General features: G+C 58.2%; 1 protein-coding gene across 4 annotated transcripts; it reads left to right on the top strand.

Moving 5' to 3' along the window:
• Positions 1-177: 177 nt before the first annotated feature.
• NLGN2 (neuroligin 2) lies at positions 178-13,571 on the top strand. Of its 4 annotated transcripts, XM_070482422.1 has the most exons (9): positions 178-249; positions 541-1,119; positions 3,534-4,234; positions 7,740-7,790; positions 9,907-10,056; positions 10,229-10,414; positions 10,534-10,726; positions 11,078-11,674; positions 12,477-13,571. In XM_070482422.1, exons 3-9 carry the CDS (start codon positions 3,778-3,780, stop codon positions 13,348-13,350), a joined length of 2,508 nt encoding a protein of 835 aa, XP_070338523.1. In that variant the 5' UTR covers positions 178-249; positions 541-1,119; positions 3,534-3,777; the 3' UTR covers positions 13,351-13,571. The 4 variants fall into 4 exon arrangements, with proteins under 4 accessions (XP_070338523.1, XP_070338524.1, XP_070338522.1 ...); XM_070482421.1 differs by lacking the exon at positions 178-249 and having other exon boundaries at positions 305-1,119; XM_070482424.1 differs by lacking the exon at positions 178-249 and having other exon boundaries at positions 307-1,119; positions 4,102-4,234.
• The last annotated feature ends 49 nt before the right edge of the window (positions 13,572-13,620 follow it).

Raw genomic sequence — 13,620 nt, 5'->3', positions numbered from 1 at the left:
CCAGCTCCCCAAAAGAGGCGGCCCCACAGATACCCAAGCTCCACCCATAGCCATTAACCCCTGCCCACTGTCCAGATGGCTCCTCCTCCAGGTCCGAAGGCTCCTCCTTCTTCATATGATGCACCGCCCCCTATGTTCACCCACCCCACCCCCCCGCCTCCCCCACCCCCCATCAACCACTAGAACCCCGAGGATGGGAGATCTGGGGGATGTCTCCACCCTGCCCCGGCCCGTTTCGTCCATCCGTCGGTCTGTCCACTCCCGCCCCCTTCCACCGTTTCCAGTCCCCCCACACTCTGGCGGGCGGGCGGGCAGGCGGGTGGGAGCGAGGGGTGTGCGCTGCTCTCTCGGCAGGGGGCGGGGGAGGCGGCCGCGCGGTGACGCGCGGGCCTGCTGCGGCTGCTCCGCCGACGGATCATCACTCTCGGGCTGGGATGGACGCGGGGCGGGCGGGCCCTGGCGCGCGGAACCAGGAGTCTGGGCCTCCTGGCTGCTGAGCATCCCCTGAAGCCTCCCCCTTACCCTTGCTTTCCCTCCTAGGAGCGGTGCCGACCCCCGCCCCGGGGCTCCAGACTCGGCTCCCGCCCTCCTCTGACTCCCCGGACCTCCCCCTCCCGCCCGCCCTCGGGATCGACTAGATCCCTCCCCCTCCCCGAGGATTCCGGCTGGATCCCTGCCCCTGCACCGCGGATCCTGCGCTCCTGGGCTCCGGGCCCCTGGGGATTGCTGTGGACTCCTCCTCCCGCACCCGATCCCTTAGGATCCTCCGCCTGTACCGCCTTCTGGTCCCTTGAAACCGGCCCACGGAGCCAGTGGATACCCAATCCATTGCTGTCCCGTCGCCTCCTCCTCGCCCCGCTGTCCCCACTGCGGGGTTCCCTGTTCTCGGGTTCCTCCTAACCCGATCCCCTACCTCTCTTTTCCCCGGGGATCGACTGGATCCCGGCCCCGCCCCCCGGGGCTGGGGCGATCCCCTTCCCCCGCCGGGTGAGGCGCTGCGGGCGGGGGCTGGGCCTGCAGGGCCGCGGGGGCTCAGAGGCCGCCGCCCCCCTCCCGAAGCCCGTCTGCCCCCTACTCGGAGCCCTGGATGGAGGCACCACGGCCTCAGAGCTGAGCCAGGTAGGAGCTAAGCCGGGCTGGGTGGAAGGGGCTGCGTGGCGGTCCACTGGGGTCTCCTTCTTCCCATCTCTTTCCCTGCGCCTGGTTTCCCCCAGCCTGCTCTGTCTGCGTGTCTCCGCCTAGGGATGCTCTCGCCGTGTCTCTGCGTCTCGGTCTCTTTGTCTCTGCCTCTCTCCAGCCCATGAATGATCCTTTGAATGGGCCCACAGACCCCGTGTGTTCCCATCTCCCCCTCCCCCTCCTTCTCCCCTTCCCGGCCAAGCCATTTTCCCCACTGCAGGAAGGGGGGGGGGGCCTGCGGCCTGAGCCCCCGTCCCTCAACTCTCCCCGGCTGGGGGAGTCAGGCCTGGGCAGGAATGGAGAGAGCAAGGCAGAGGGATAGGGAGAAGGGGGGGGAGCAAGATGTGGCAGACAGAGATGAGAGCAGAGGAGAGAAAATGGGGGAGACAGATAGGGAAAGGGGAAAGAAAGAAATAGAAGGGGCTTGAGAGAGAAATTTGGGGAAGGGATTTGAGAGAGAAGGATGAGAAACACCAGGGAGGGAGATACAGAAGAGAGAGATGAAAAAAAGACTGAGGGGTAAGAGACTGAAGGCAAGAGCCAGAGCAAGCTGGAAGAGGCTGAGGAAAGATGCTCTGAGGGAGTGCTATGGAGAGGAGAGAGATGGCGGGGGGAGGGCTCCAGGGGGAGGGAAGAAGGGGGAAAAGCTGGCAGGGAGGCGGCCAGGGGCCTAAAGTACCTTAAGGGAGGAGGGGTGATAGAGGCAGACTGTGTTAATGGGAGGGGGAGGGGGCGGCAAGGCCATGGAAGCAGAGCCCAGCCTGGCATGGGCAGAGGAGATCCTGAGGGAGTCAGCCCTAAGCCCCCTCCAGGTGCTGGGGGAACAGGAGCTTAAGAGGACCTGAAGAGCGGGAGGGCATGACTGGGTGTGTGTGGTAAGGATTCCTGTGTCCTCATCTCTGGAATAAATTGACACCTGCAGAGAGCCACCCGCGGGCTGGCGCCTGGCTCTGAAAACCCCGCGTCAGCAAACAGCTCTGGCGGCTGGGGGGGGGGGGGGGACCGGGGGTGCTTGCTGAAATGACCTGGGTGTCTGCCCCTTTGGTCCGATCTCTTCCCTTGTCCTACTCCTGGTGCCCTGAGCACCCAAGCATCAGAGTAGCAACTGTGGGGGGCTGGCAAGGGGAAGGGGAGATGAATAGCTGGGACGGGACGGAAAGAAAACTGAGGTTTGCCCCCAGGACATAGGTCAAAATGCTGTGCATGGAGGAGGAGGTATCTGTGGCCCAAGGCCATTCAAGACTTGGGGGACAGTTGGTGGGCACATCTGATGCCCTCCAAACCCACCTCAGCACCCCTTCTGCCCAGCCAGAGGCCTGGTCACTAGAGCTAGGCTCTGATTGGCCAACAAGGGGCAAGAGGTGGGTCTTTTAGGGTTCTCTAAGTCCCCAATCTCCTGCACCCCCCAACATACATACTTCTTCCTCTATGCTAAGGTTGGGGGAAACTAGCATTCTGACTCATGCCTCTGCTCTCCCCCTCATGCCCTGAATGGACCCCATAACCAAGCCAGCCCCTTCCCCTCTTCCTCCAGACCCCTCCTCCAGGGTTAAAGCTGCAGCCCGTTGCCGAGGTAACATTGCGGGGCAGCATCCTGTCGCCCAGCAACCAGCTGCAGGATCACGCATCTGTCCCTGGATTTGCCCCTCCAGCATCCCCTCCCTACTCTAGCCCCTGCCTCAAGGCACCTTAACTTCTAAGGGAAGAAATGGAGAGGGCCTGGGCGAAAAGGGTCCCCTGCTGCACAAATCCTTAGAGAATGGGATGTTGAAGGGAGGAGAAGGTGCTGGGCTTGTGCAGTCCCAAAAAAGATCTGAGTTTGGCCTGGGGTTGGGGTTCAGTACCACGAAATTACAGCTCAGAAGTAATTAACACGTATAAACAAACCTGCCACTTCCTGCTAATTAATGACTTGGTATTTTTATTTTCTCTTCCTTGTCTATCTCATCCCTCCCAGGGAGGTGGGAACTGGCACTCCTGAGTCCCCTGAGGAGAGCCTGCCTGGGAGGGATAAAGCAGTTGGAAGGGGGTGTCCTGGGTCTAGGGAGCTGACCCTCCTCTGACTCTGTCCTGGACAGTTACCACATCTTGACTCCACCCCAAGCCTCAGACTTTTCTATCTGGGTCCCTGCTGATGGGAAGGGGTTGCTGGGATGGGGGAGGGGTCAGGGGGCCTGGGGGTAAAAGAAGGGGGCAACTTGGTCTGAATTCCAAGTCACTAACCACTTGTCTCTTCTGTCTCCCCATTCCTTTCTGTCTGCCCCGTCCAATTTCCCTTCCCTTCTTCCACCTCTCCTCTGTATTTTTCTGTCCGTCCGTCTGTATCTTGCATACCCTGTCCCTCCTCCCCGCAGGTCGGGCCTGCCTTCACCTTCTCCCACTTCCTTCCCCTTCCCCACCCCTTGCCCCCTCCATGGAGAGGAATAGACCTCTTCTCTGTCCAGTCTAACCCAGGTCCCTCCCCACCCCCCTCCTCCCTCCTTTCCCCGGCCCCCTCCTCCCTCCTGGGGCGAGGGGGGCCTCCCTCCCTCTCCCCCCCCTTCTCTCTCTCTCCGAGGGGGGGGGTCCCGGGGAGGGAGGGGGGGTCCCCCGATCAGCATGTGGCTCCTGGCGCTGTGTCTGGTGGGGCTGGCGGGGGCTCAACGGGGGGGAGGGGGTCCTGGCGGCGGCGCCCCGGGCGGCCCGAGCCTGGGCCTCGGCAGCCTCGGGGAAGAGCGCTTCCCAGTGGTGAACACAGCCTACGGGCGAGTGCGCGGTGTGCGGCGTGAGCTCAACAACGAGATCCTGGGCCCAGTCGTGCAGTTCTTGGGCGTGCCGTACGCCACGCCACCCCTGGGCGCCCGCCGCTTCCAGCCGCCCGAGGCCCCCGCCTCGTGGCCCGGCGTTCGCAACGCCACCACCCTGCCGCCCGCCTGCCCGCAGAACCTGCACGGGGCGCTGCCCGCCATCATGCTGCCTGTGTGGTTCACCGACAACTTGGAGGCGGCCGCCACCTACGTGCAGAACCAGAGCGAGGACTGCCTATACCTCAACCTCTACGTGCCCACCGAGGACGGTAAGGGCACGGGCACCAGGCCGGGCACCCCGTGGACACAGCCCACAAACGCACATGCAGACCCTCAGGCACTGGCATGGCCTGAGCCCGGTGCTGGGCCTTTGTGGGGGCTGTGAGGAGCAGTCTGTCCCTGCAGGCTCTGCACGCCCTCCCAGGGTGGTACAGCGTGCCTGCCAGGCAGTCCTAGGAAGGAATCCCACAGACAGCCACCCCAGAAGTTCTTTGTGCCCACGAGAGTCCATGACTAGGCTGGGCTTACCCACCCCTCCCGACAGAGGCACACACAGAGTGACTGCTGAGGGTGATCAGGTGATGGAGGCATCCATCTTCTGCCTAGACAGACAGTCACTCACTCCAGCTCTGCCCCACCTCCCACCTCCAGGCCTGGGCTTTTCCCTGGCTGAATATGCACTTTAGCTACATCTACATTTAAAGAACAACATAGACTCCTCCTTTCCGCCAGGCGGGAAGGGCAGACTTGCATCTGTCACATTAGATCCAGAGCTTCTGGCCTGAGCTGAGTGCCGCTTCTCCAGGATGTTCTGTCCCCTGACCCCCATATGCCCTAAAAGGATCAGGGAAGCTCCTTGGCAAAGGCTCCTCCACTCATGGCACAGCCCACCCATCCCCATCAGCACACTAGGGCTCTTCAGCTGGCTGTTCTTGTCAATGAACTCTGTAGTTCACTACAGCAGTGCTCCTGGCCTCCAGCACACTCCCCCTGGACAGTTCTCCATCTGCCAGCCTTCAGCACGCCAAGATTAATCAGAGTACCTTCTAGGGGTCTACAACACAAGAGCGGTCTCCAGCCACCCCAACACACCACATAAACATCCCCCATGTGATCCTTCTAACACCCCATGTCACTACTCCAAAGCACCTCAACACCTCTACAGAGACCATTCACCTTGCAAGACTCCCACAGGCCGTTTTCCAACAACTTTACACATAGGCCTAGTACCCAGGAAACCCCGTATGTACACCCTACACACCTCTTACTGCAACATCCTGTCCTCAAGTCCCACCGCCAGGAATCTCAACTACTCAAAACTCAGGTCATGTACCCAACCAACCTACACATTGACCATGTGCTCCAACACCACACATATCACAGTTCCCAGCAACTTCACACAGCGCACATCCCAACACTTCTCTGAAATTGTCTACCCATCACCTACACAGGCATGTGCCCCCAGTATCCCTGGATATAGATCACATGCCTTGGTAACACCCATACATAGGCCTTTACCCCAATCACTGCACCTACTGCCTGCTCCAACAGCCCACTCACACCACAGCTCCCAATACCCTCAACACTTCTCAAACATTGCTTACCCTGCTTCCTACCTAGAGATCATCTGTATCATACCTCAGGCTGTGACAACATGGCCAGCAACCCTACACTCTACCCACAGATCTAGTATTCCAACGCCTTGCTCCCTGCACTCAGAGTCCTCTCGTGCCAATCACAGAACACCTCATGCACCTCAACCAGTGTCCTTAGCACCTCCCATTTGGACCATCCATCCTATATTCTTCATACCAGTCATGTACCCTAACACCCTACCTACCCCTCCCCATATAAACCATGCCTCCTAGGAACCTGAACACACAATGCACAGAAGTATCACCTACTCCAGTCCTATCCAGATTCCAAGCACCCTAATAGGCCATTTAGCCCAATATACTCCACACATCCTCCCCAATTCCTCAATACTCTCCATATGAGAACCATCCACTTCGCATTTCCCTGCCTTCTCATGGACAACTTAACCCACCACCCTCTTGCCTCTGAATCACTCTCCCCAGTGCCACCACACAGACTGACTATCTCAATGCTCTCGGCTCATGGACTCTCCACCCCCACATCTTCACGTAGGTTGTCCTACGTGAAGCCCAGTGTCCCCCTCAGTGGGCTATCTGTCTCATGACCCCCCATGTGAAACATCCACCCAGTACTTCCCACCAATTGTCTGTCCACCCCAACACTTCCAAATAAGTTGTCCACTCTTCCCCCACACCACTTAGGCCCACACCTTCTATATTTTTAACCAGCACTTATTGCAGACCTGCTAGGGGCCTGACACATTCAGGTGATCTCACTGAAGCTTCACACCAGCTTTGGGAGGAAGAAGTTGACTCAGGCTCATGCACGCGCGCGCGCACACACACACACACACACACACTCTTAAAATTCTCATGTGCACACATGCCCTGCTGACTTCTTTCCCATCCCTATCCTGTTATGGAGAAGAACAGGCCCTGATCCTAATGGGTCCCCGTGGGTCATCATTGCCAGTTGGGAGAAACCTTCCAGAGGCTGGCCTGAGCCTTGCTGACCCATCCCTCCTCAGTCTGTTGAGGAGAAGCCAATCAGCCTGGGGGAACCCCCTCAGGCCTCTGGGTTCCAGCTCTCCCCTGACCAAGCCCACAATCAGAAAGGAGCCTGGAGCCAAACTCTGAGCCCAGTCTGAGGCCTTTCCCTGACAGTGGGCACACTTTGTGCCTCCCAGCACCTCCTGGCACCTTATATGTCAGGCTAGCTCAGGGCACTGTGTTTCCTCTTCCCTCTTTGTGGACTGAACCCCCAATTGGGGAGGGGGGCTTTTGGCATTAGAGCAGGGGTTGGTGGGGGGCTGGTGCCCCTGGTGGGAAGTTTACCATTTTGGGGGAGGAGAGCAGGTCTGGGTAAGGGATGAGGTTGGGGGTGTGCAGAGGGAAGAGTTGGAGTGGAGGGCAAGACCTGATGACCCCTTTCCCTGCTTCGCCCCACCTTGGGGAGATGGGGCCAGAAGCCAGGCCTGTGAGTACAGATGGAAGAGAAATGCTGGCAGGTGAGAGGCTGGGTAGGTGGGCAGGCAGCCTTAGCTGACCTACCCACAGCTCTCCAGTGGGGAGCTGAGGGCTTCCAGGGGCTTCAAGCTGCGGGGGCAGGCTGCCCCTAACCCCGTCCTACCCTCTGCCCTCCAGAGGGAAGCAGAGTCCTTTCTGCTGCAGCCCCTCCTCTCTACAGCCTGAGGGAGCAGGCAGGTGCTTGGCTGGCCCTGAAGAGGGCCTGCGTGAGTGGTGGCCTGGGTGGCACAGCTGGCCTTGGGCTCCCAGGCTCCCTGGGGGGCTTCCCCTCCCCACCCCCCACACCTCTAACACTGTTTCATTTCCAGCAATTAGCAAACACATCGACAAGCCAAATCCTTTCCAGCCAAGTCAATATGTCTTAAGACAGACCTCAGCCCACTCAGGCACCCCACCCCCCCAAAACCAGCCTTTTCTTTGGGGCATGACTTTTTCCGGGGAGGGGAAAAACATTGGGTTGTAGAAACGTTTTTCTCTTTTCTTGGTTTCTTTTTCTTGCAAACAATTTTGCTTTTTTTGGCTTATTTTTTCTGCCCCCCCACCCTCCCCTTTTCTGCTTTCTCTCCTCCCCTCCCCATCCACCACCTCCCCCGACCCCCATCTTTCCCCACAAAATTGTCCTTTTTTCTCTGTTTTGTGTTCCCGGTCTTAGGTCCGCTCACAAAAAAACGTGACGAGGCGACGCTCAATCCGCCAGACACAGGTAGATTTAAAAATCCCGCTGCTGCATGTGGTTGCTGATAAGAGGACGCTCACAGCCCTGCCCCTAACTAAATGCCCCACAGCCCTCAAGGCCCCTCAGTTCTCCCAACTAAAAAAACGAAAAAGAAAAGAAAAGAAAAATTTGTAATAATTGGAAAAAAGAATTATGAAAACTTCAAACAAAATTTGAAAAATGTTGGACCCACTAGAAAACCTGCAAGAAAAGCTAAACATGGTGAAAATTAAGTGAAAAAAGAAATTGGAATGTCAGAAAAAAAAAAAAACCAAAGAATTGGATAGAATGTTTAGAGTTTGACAGAAATTTGGACTGTTTTGAAACTTGTGAAATGTAACAATTTGAAAAAACAATTTTAATTTGGAGCGAAACAACATTTGAAAAAAAATTTTAAGTTGGCAAATTGATGACACAATTGAAACCTCAGAAACCTGCTACAATTTCCAAAAGCCTGTCAGACGCAGAAAACGCAAACATTGGAAGCAAATGAAAGAATTTGGAAATTTTTGAAAACAGGGCCCAATATCTTGAAGTTTCACCACAAAATTTTGAAAAAAAAATGCAAAGAACTTTTTTCTTTTTTTCTTTTTTTCCAAAAATGGATCTTTTTGGTTTTTTTCTTTTCTTGTTGAATCTGCCCCGAGAGCTTCTTGCTTTTTGGTTGTTGTTTTTTCTTTCTTTCTTCTTTCTTGATCCGGTTTTTTGTTGTTGGTTTTGAATTCTTGTTGCCCCAGCCCCCCTTCCTGCTCCTTCCCTTTCTGACTCCCCCTCCCCCCACACTGGGAGTGGAGGTGCTGGGTGGGGAGGAGAGGGGAGAACTCAGGACATTTAGGACAGGACCTTGGAGGAAAGGAGACTCTAGCCTGAACTGCTGGAAGCCCACTGGAAGTTCAGGGAAGAACAGGATTTGGGGAGGACACAGAGGGGGCACTGCCCACCTAGGAGCTCCTGGCCAAAGTCAGGTTGAGGGAGGTGGCAGAGAAGGTCCTAGGAGACAGGAGGCAGGAAGCTGTCTGTGGAGGGTGGAGGGGAGTGTCTTAGTGACTTGTTGGTTGACCTTCTGGCAGGAGTAAAGTTTCTAGCAGGATGAAGGAGGGTGGCAGAGGTGCTGGGGACCAGCTGTGGAGACCCAGGCCTGGCTCTTGTTTGCTGAGTGCTAGTCAGAGATTGCAGGTGTCAAGAAAGAGGAGGGCCTGAGGGACAGTGGTGACCCCAGCTTTGGCACTGTGGCTGAATCATGGAGGGGCTGCAGGGGAGGGTACTTAGTATAACCTTGGGGACCCTGGCAAGCCCTCTCAGACTCCCGCCCTCTTCTGGAATTAGTCACTCCTCAGTCCCCTCTGGAGTGCCTCAAGGGCCTACTACATGTGGTAGTGATTATGGGATCTTTTGGGGACGTGGCAAGAGAGGGGTCCAGTGCAGAACCCAGGGCTCAGGCCAGTTTGGGGCGGGTCCGAGACTAGAAGTTGTACCTTGGCTTCATTAAGCAGGCTCTTTCCCACCCTGCCTCCTCTTGCCACAGTAATTAGGCTGGGGGTTGCCATGGTAACTGGGGAGGTGACCTAGAAAGGAATTAGGGCGGGGAGGAGACCAAGCCCCCAGGGACCCTAGGGCCTGGCACCCCCTCACCCACAGACCAGGCTACCATGTGGAGCTGAGGCCCAAGGCCTGAGTCTGAGGAGATGCCAGGACCCTCCCAGCATCTCTAGCTCTAGTACCAGCCTTGGGAGCTTGCTCTTCCTCGGAGCAGGAAGGAGATTTACTGTGTGTGTTCGGGGAGGGGGTTCCCTGGATCCAGCAGATGCCCTGAGGAGGGCCACCCCCCACCCCCACCTCTGTTAGGCTTCTTGGAAGGTCTGCCCAGCATTTGGAGAAGTGCTGTGGGGCAGGCTGGCAGGAGGTGGGGAGGGACCTTCTGCCAGGGATAGCTGGGGAGGGAGGGAGGGGTATCCGGTCTTGCCCCCCAGGGATGGGAGTGACATGTCCCCTGAGCTCTGGGCTGGTCCTCGGCAGGCCTGGGAGCTGAGTGGTGCTGCTTCTGGTCTGACTGTATTCTTGTCCCCCACATCTTGGCCCACCCTCCCGCCCCCTCCCCACGCAGATATCCGGGACTCTGGGAAGAAGCCTGTGATGCTCTTTCTGCACGGCGGCTCCTACATGGAGGGCACCGGGAACATGTTCGATGGCTCCGTCCTGGCTGCCTATGGCAACGTCATTGTAGCCACACTCAACTACCGGCTTGGGGTGCTCGGTGAGGGTGGGCAGCCAACTCTAGGGACTGGAGTCTGGGAGGGAGTCTTGGTGGGCAGGGTTCCTCTAAACCCAGCAGAAGCAGAATGGCTTCCAGGCTGGACTGAGCTACCCAGAAGGGGTCAAGGGCACTGTTACACCCCCAGGAAGTCCCTTTCTTCCTCTGTCTCCAGGTTTTCTCAGCACTGGGGACCAGGCTGCAAAAGGCAACTATGGGCTCCTGGACCAGATCCAGGCCCTGCGCTGGCTCAGTGAAAACATTGCTCACTTTGGGGGTGACCCCGAGCGCATCACCATCTTTGGGTCCGGGGCAGGGGCCTCCTGTGTCAACCTTCTGATCCTCTCCCATCATTCAGAAGGTACAAGCAACCTCCTCAGTCTGCCCCTCCCTTCTCCTTTCCCACACCCCTGACCCTACCAGCTCCCCCTTCTCTCTTGGGCTGATACCACCCAGCCTGAAGCCGGTCTGTCTTGCCAGGGCTGTTCCAGAAGGCCATCGCCCAGAGTGGCACTGCCATTTCCAGCTGGTCTGTCAACTACCAGCCGCTCAAGTACACGCGGCTGCTGGCAGCCAAGGTGGGCTGCGACCGGGAGGACAGCGCTGAAGCTGTGGAGTGTCTGCGCCGGAAGCCTTCCCGGGAGCTGGTGGACCAAGATGTGCAGCCTGCCCGGTATGGGTATGAGGGTGGGAGGGGGCCAGGTCCTTGCCGCTTCCAAGGAGGTTGAGGCTGAGAGGTGCCTGCAGGCATTCCATTTGGCAAGGAGAAGCGGGCTTCAGGCCCTCTAGCGGCTCTGCCTTCTTCTTTCTCAGACACCTTCCCTAAGTGGAGGTGCCTAAACAGAGCAGGTGTGCACAGGATACCATGCAGGGCTTCAGGGAAGATTTCCTGAGAGGCCAGGTGCCCTGAAGGACTCAGGAGATTTTAACACGGGGAAAAGGGTTTTCTGGGCAGAGGCCCAGCAGGCTGTGAGCAAAGAGGAAACCATGAGCAGGTAATGAGACCGTGACCCCTTCTCCCCAGCTACCACATCGCCTTTGGGCCCGTGGTGGACGGTGACGTTGTTCCTGATGATCCTGAGATCCTCATGCAGCAGGGAGAATTCCTCAACTATGACATGCTCATTGGCGTCAATCAAGGAGAGGGCCTCAAGTTCGTGGAGGACTCCGCAGAGAGCGAGGACGGTGTCTCCGCCAGCGCCTTCGACTTCACAGTCTCCAACTTTGTGGACAACCTGTATGGCTACCCGGAGGGCAAGGATGTGCTGCGGGAGACCATCAAGTTTATGTACACAGACTGGGCCGACCGGGACAATGGCGAGATGCGGCGCAAGACCCTGCTGGCACTCTTTACTGACCACCAGTGGGTGGCACCAGCTGTGGCCACCGCCAAGCTGCACGCCGACTACCAGTCCCCTGTCTACTTTTACACCTTCTACCACCACTGCCAGGCTGAAGGCCGGCCCGAGTGGGCAGACGCAGCGCACGGGGACGAGCTACCCTACGTCTTTGGTGTGCCCATGGTGGGTGCCACTGACCTCTTCCCCTGCAACTTCTCCAAGAATGACGTCATGCTCAGCGCTGTGGTCATGACCTACTGGACCAACTTTGCCAAGACTGGGTGAGGGCCAGAGGGGCTGGGTGGGGCACCTTTGCAGGCCAAGGCGCACACACCCTCCATCCTCAGTTCCTTCTCTCCTTCACACGGCCATCATTCCTCCATTAGGGTGCTCTTGCCTTCTCCACTCAGACACCTGCTGGACACCTTGTCTGTGCCAGGCACTGAGTTGCATGCTGCAGATTCAGCAGAGTTAGACAGAGAGGTCCCTGTCCTTTCTGGGGGTGGGCTCACTTGGTGGCTTTGGCTCCATGTCTGTCTGTCCTTCCTTCCCTTGCCTACCCACCTTCTCTCTGTCTCCTCCCTGTGCTCTGCCCCTCTGTCTGACTGCTCCAGTCTGTGTCTGAGTATGTGTAAGGGTTTGTGTCTGTTTCTTTATTGCTGTCTCTACATCCGTCTTGAAATTTATCATATCTCTCCGCTCCCTCTGCTCTTTGATCTGTTTCCTTTTTGCTTGCTGGTTCCGCCCTGGCTGTCTCTCCTGTGTCTTTGTCTCTGTTTCTATGTGTGTCTATCTTGCTCAGTCTCAGCTTCTGCCTCTCCCACGGGCTATCTCTGTCTCTGCCTATCTCTGGCCCTCTGTCTTCATCTCTGGCAGTCTGTCTCCATCCCTATTTGTCTCTCTGTCCCTGTCTCTGGCAGTTTCTCTGTCTCTTCGTGTCTATCTCTCTGCCTCCCTCTTTTTCTCTGACTTTCTTTCTGTCTCCCTGGCTTTCTGCATCTCTTATCTCCCTCCCCTTTCCTCTTACACCTCCGTCGGAGCCTCACCCTCACTCCTCCTTTCCCTGCCCTCCTGTGCCCACAGTGACCCCAACCAGCCGGTGCCGCAGGACACCAAGTTCATCCACACCAAGCCCAACCGCTTTGAGGAGGTGGTGTGGAGCAAGTTCAACAGCAAGGAGAAGCAGTACCTGCACATCGGCTTGAAACCACGTGTGCGTGACAACTATCGCGCCAACAAGGTGGCCTTCTGGCTGGAGCTCGTGCCTCACCTGCACAACCTGCACACAGAGCTTTTTACCACCACCACGCGCCTGCCTCCCTATGCCACACGCTGGCCGCCTCGCCCACCACCCGGTGCCCCAGGCACACGCCGGCCCCCACCACCTGCCACCCTGCCGCCTGAGCCTGAGCCTGAGCCTGGCCCCAGGGCCTATGACCGCTTCCCCGGGGACTCACGAGACTACTCCACGGAGCTAAGTGTCACTGTGGCTGTGGGCGCCTCCCTCCTCTTCCTCAACATCCTCGCCTTTGCCGCCCTATACTACAAGCGGGACCGGCGGCAGGAGCTGCGGTGCAGGCGGCTCAGCCCACCAGGCGGCTCAGGCTCCGGTGTGCCCGGTGGGGGCCCCCTGCTCCCGGCCACCGGCCGCGAGCTGCCACCAGAGGAGGAGCTGGTGTCACTGCAGCTGAAGCGGGGTGGTGGCGTTGGGGCGGACCCTGCTGAAGCCCTACGCCCTGCCTGCCCACCCGACTACACCCTGGCCCTGCGCCGGGCACCGGACGATGTGCCTCTCTTGGCCCCCGGGGCCCTGACCCTGCTGCCCAGTGGCCTGGGGCCCCCGCCGCCCCCGCCACCCCCATCTCTCCATCCCTTTGGGCCCTTCCCTCCGCCTCCCTCCTCCGCTCCCAGCCACAACAACACGCTACCCCACCCCCACTCCACTACTCGGGTATAGGGGGTGGCCTGGGGAGGCCCTCCTCCCCAGCCCTCCCGGCCTGGGGAAGTGCCACTCAGAAGGCAGGGAGGAGGACTTGGCAACAGGCTTTTCTCGTGTGGAGCTGTCACACGTTGAGGAGCATTAGGTGGACGTGGATTTCCTCACCGGGATGCGTGTTTTGCCCATGCAGAGAGGCCCACTCTCTTCTCTGGACCTGGGCCTTTGTACAACTGGAGGGCGTTTTTTGCCCTCCGCTGGGACACCAGTCTTCGGTGTGTGGAAGCGTGG

Source organism: Equus asinus, chromosome 13 (genome assembly GCF_041296235.1).
Source record: "Equus asinus isolate D_3611 breed Donkey chromosome 13, EquAss-T2T_v2, whole genome shotgun sequence".
NCBI lineage: Eukaryota > Metazoa > Chordata > Mammalia > Perissodactyla > Equidae > Equus > Equus asinus.
The sequence above is the reverse complement of the archived record's forward strand: the minus strand, read 5'-3'. Positions and strand labels throughout refer to the sequence as shown.

Excerpts from the sequence above, each read along its gene's own strand:
- NLGN2 (XM_070482422.1), top strand. The coding sequence starts at position 3,778 with ATGTGGCTCCTGGCGCTGTGTCTGGTGGGGCTGGCGGGGGCTCAACGG. Across the intron at positions 4,235-7,739 it reads CTACGTGCCCACCGAGGACG|GTCCGCTCACAAAAAAACGT; the intron begins GTAAGGGCACGG and ends TCCCGGTCTTAG. Across the intron at positions 10,727-11,077 it reads CAAGATGTGCAGCCTGCCCG|CTACCACATCGCCTTTGGGC; the intron begins GTATGGGTATGA and ends CCTTCTCCCCAG.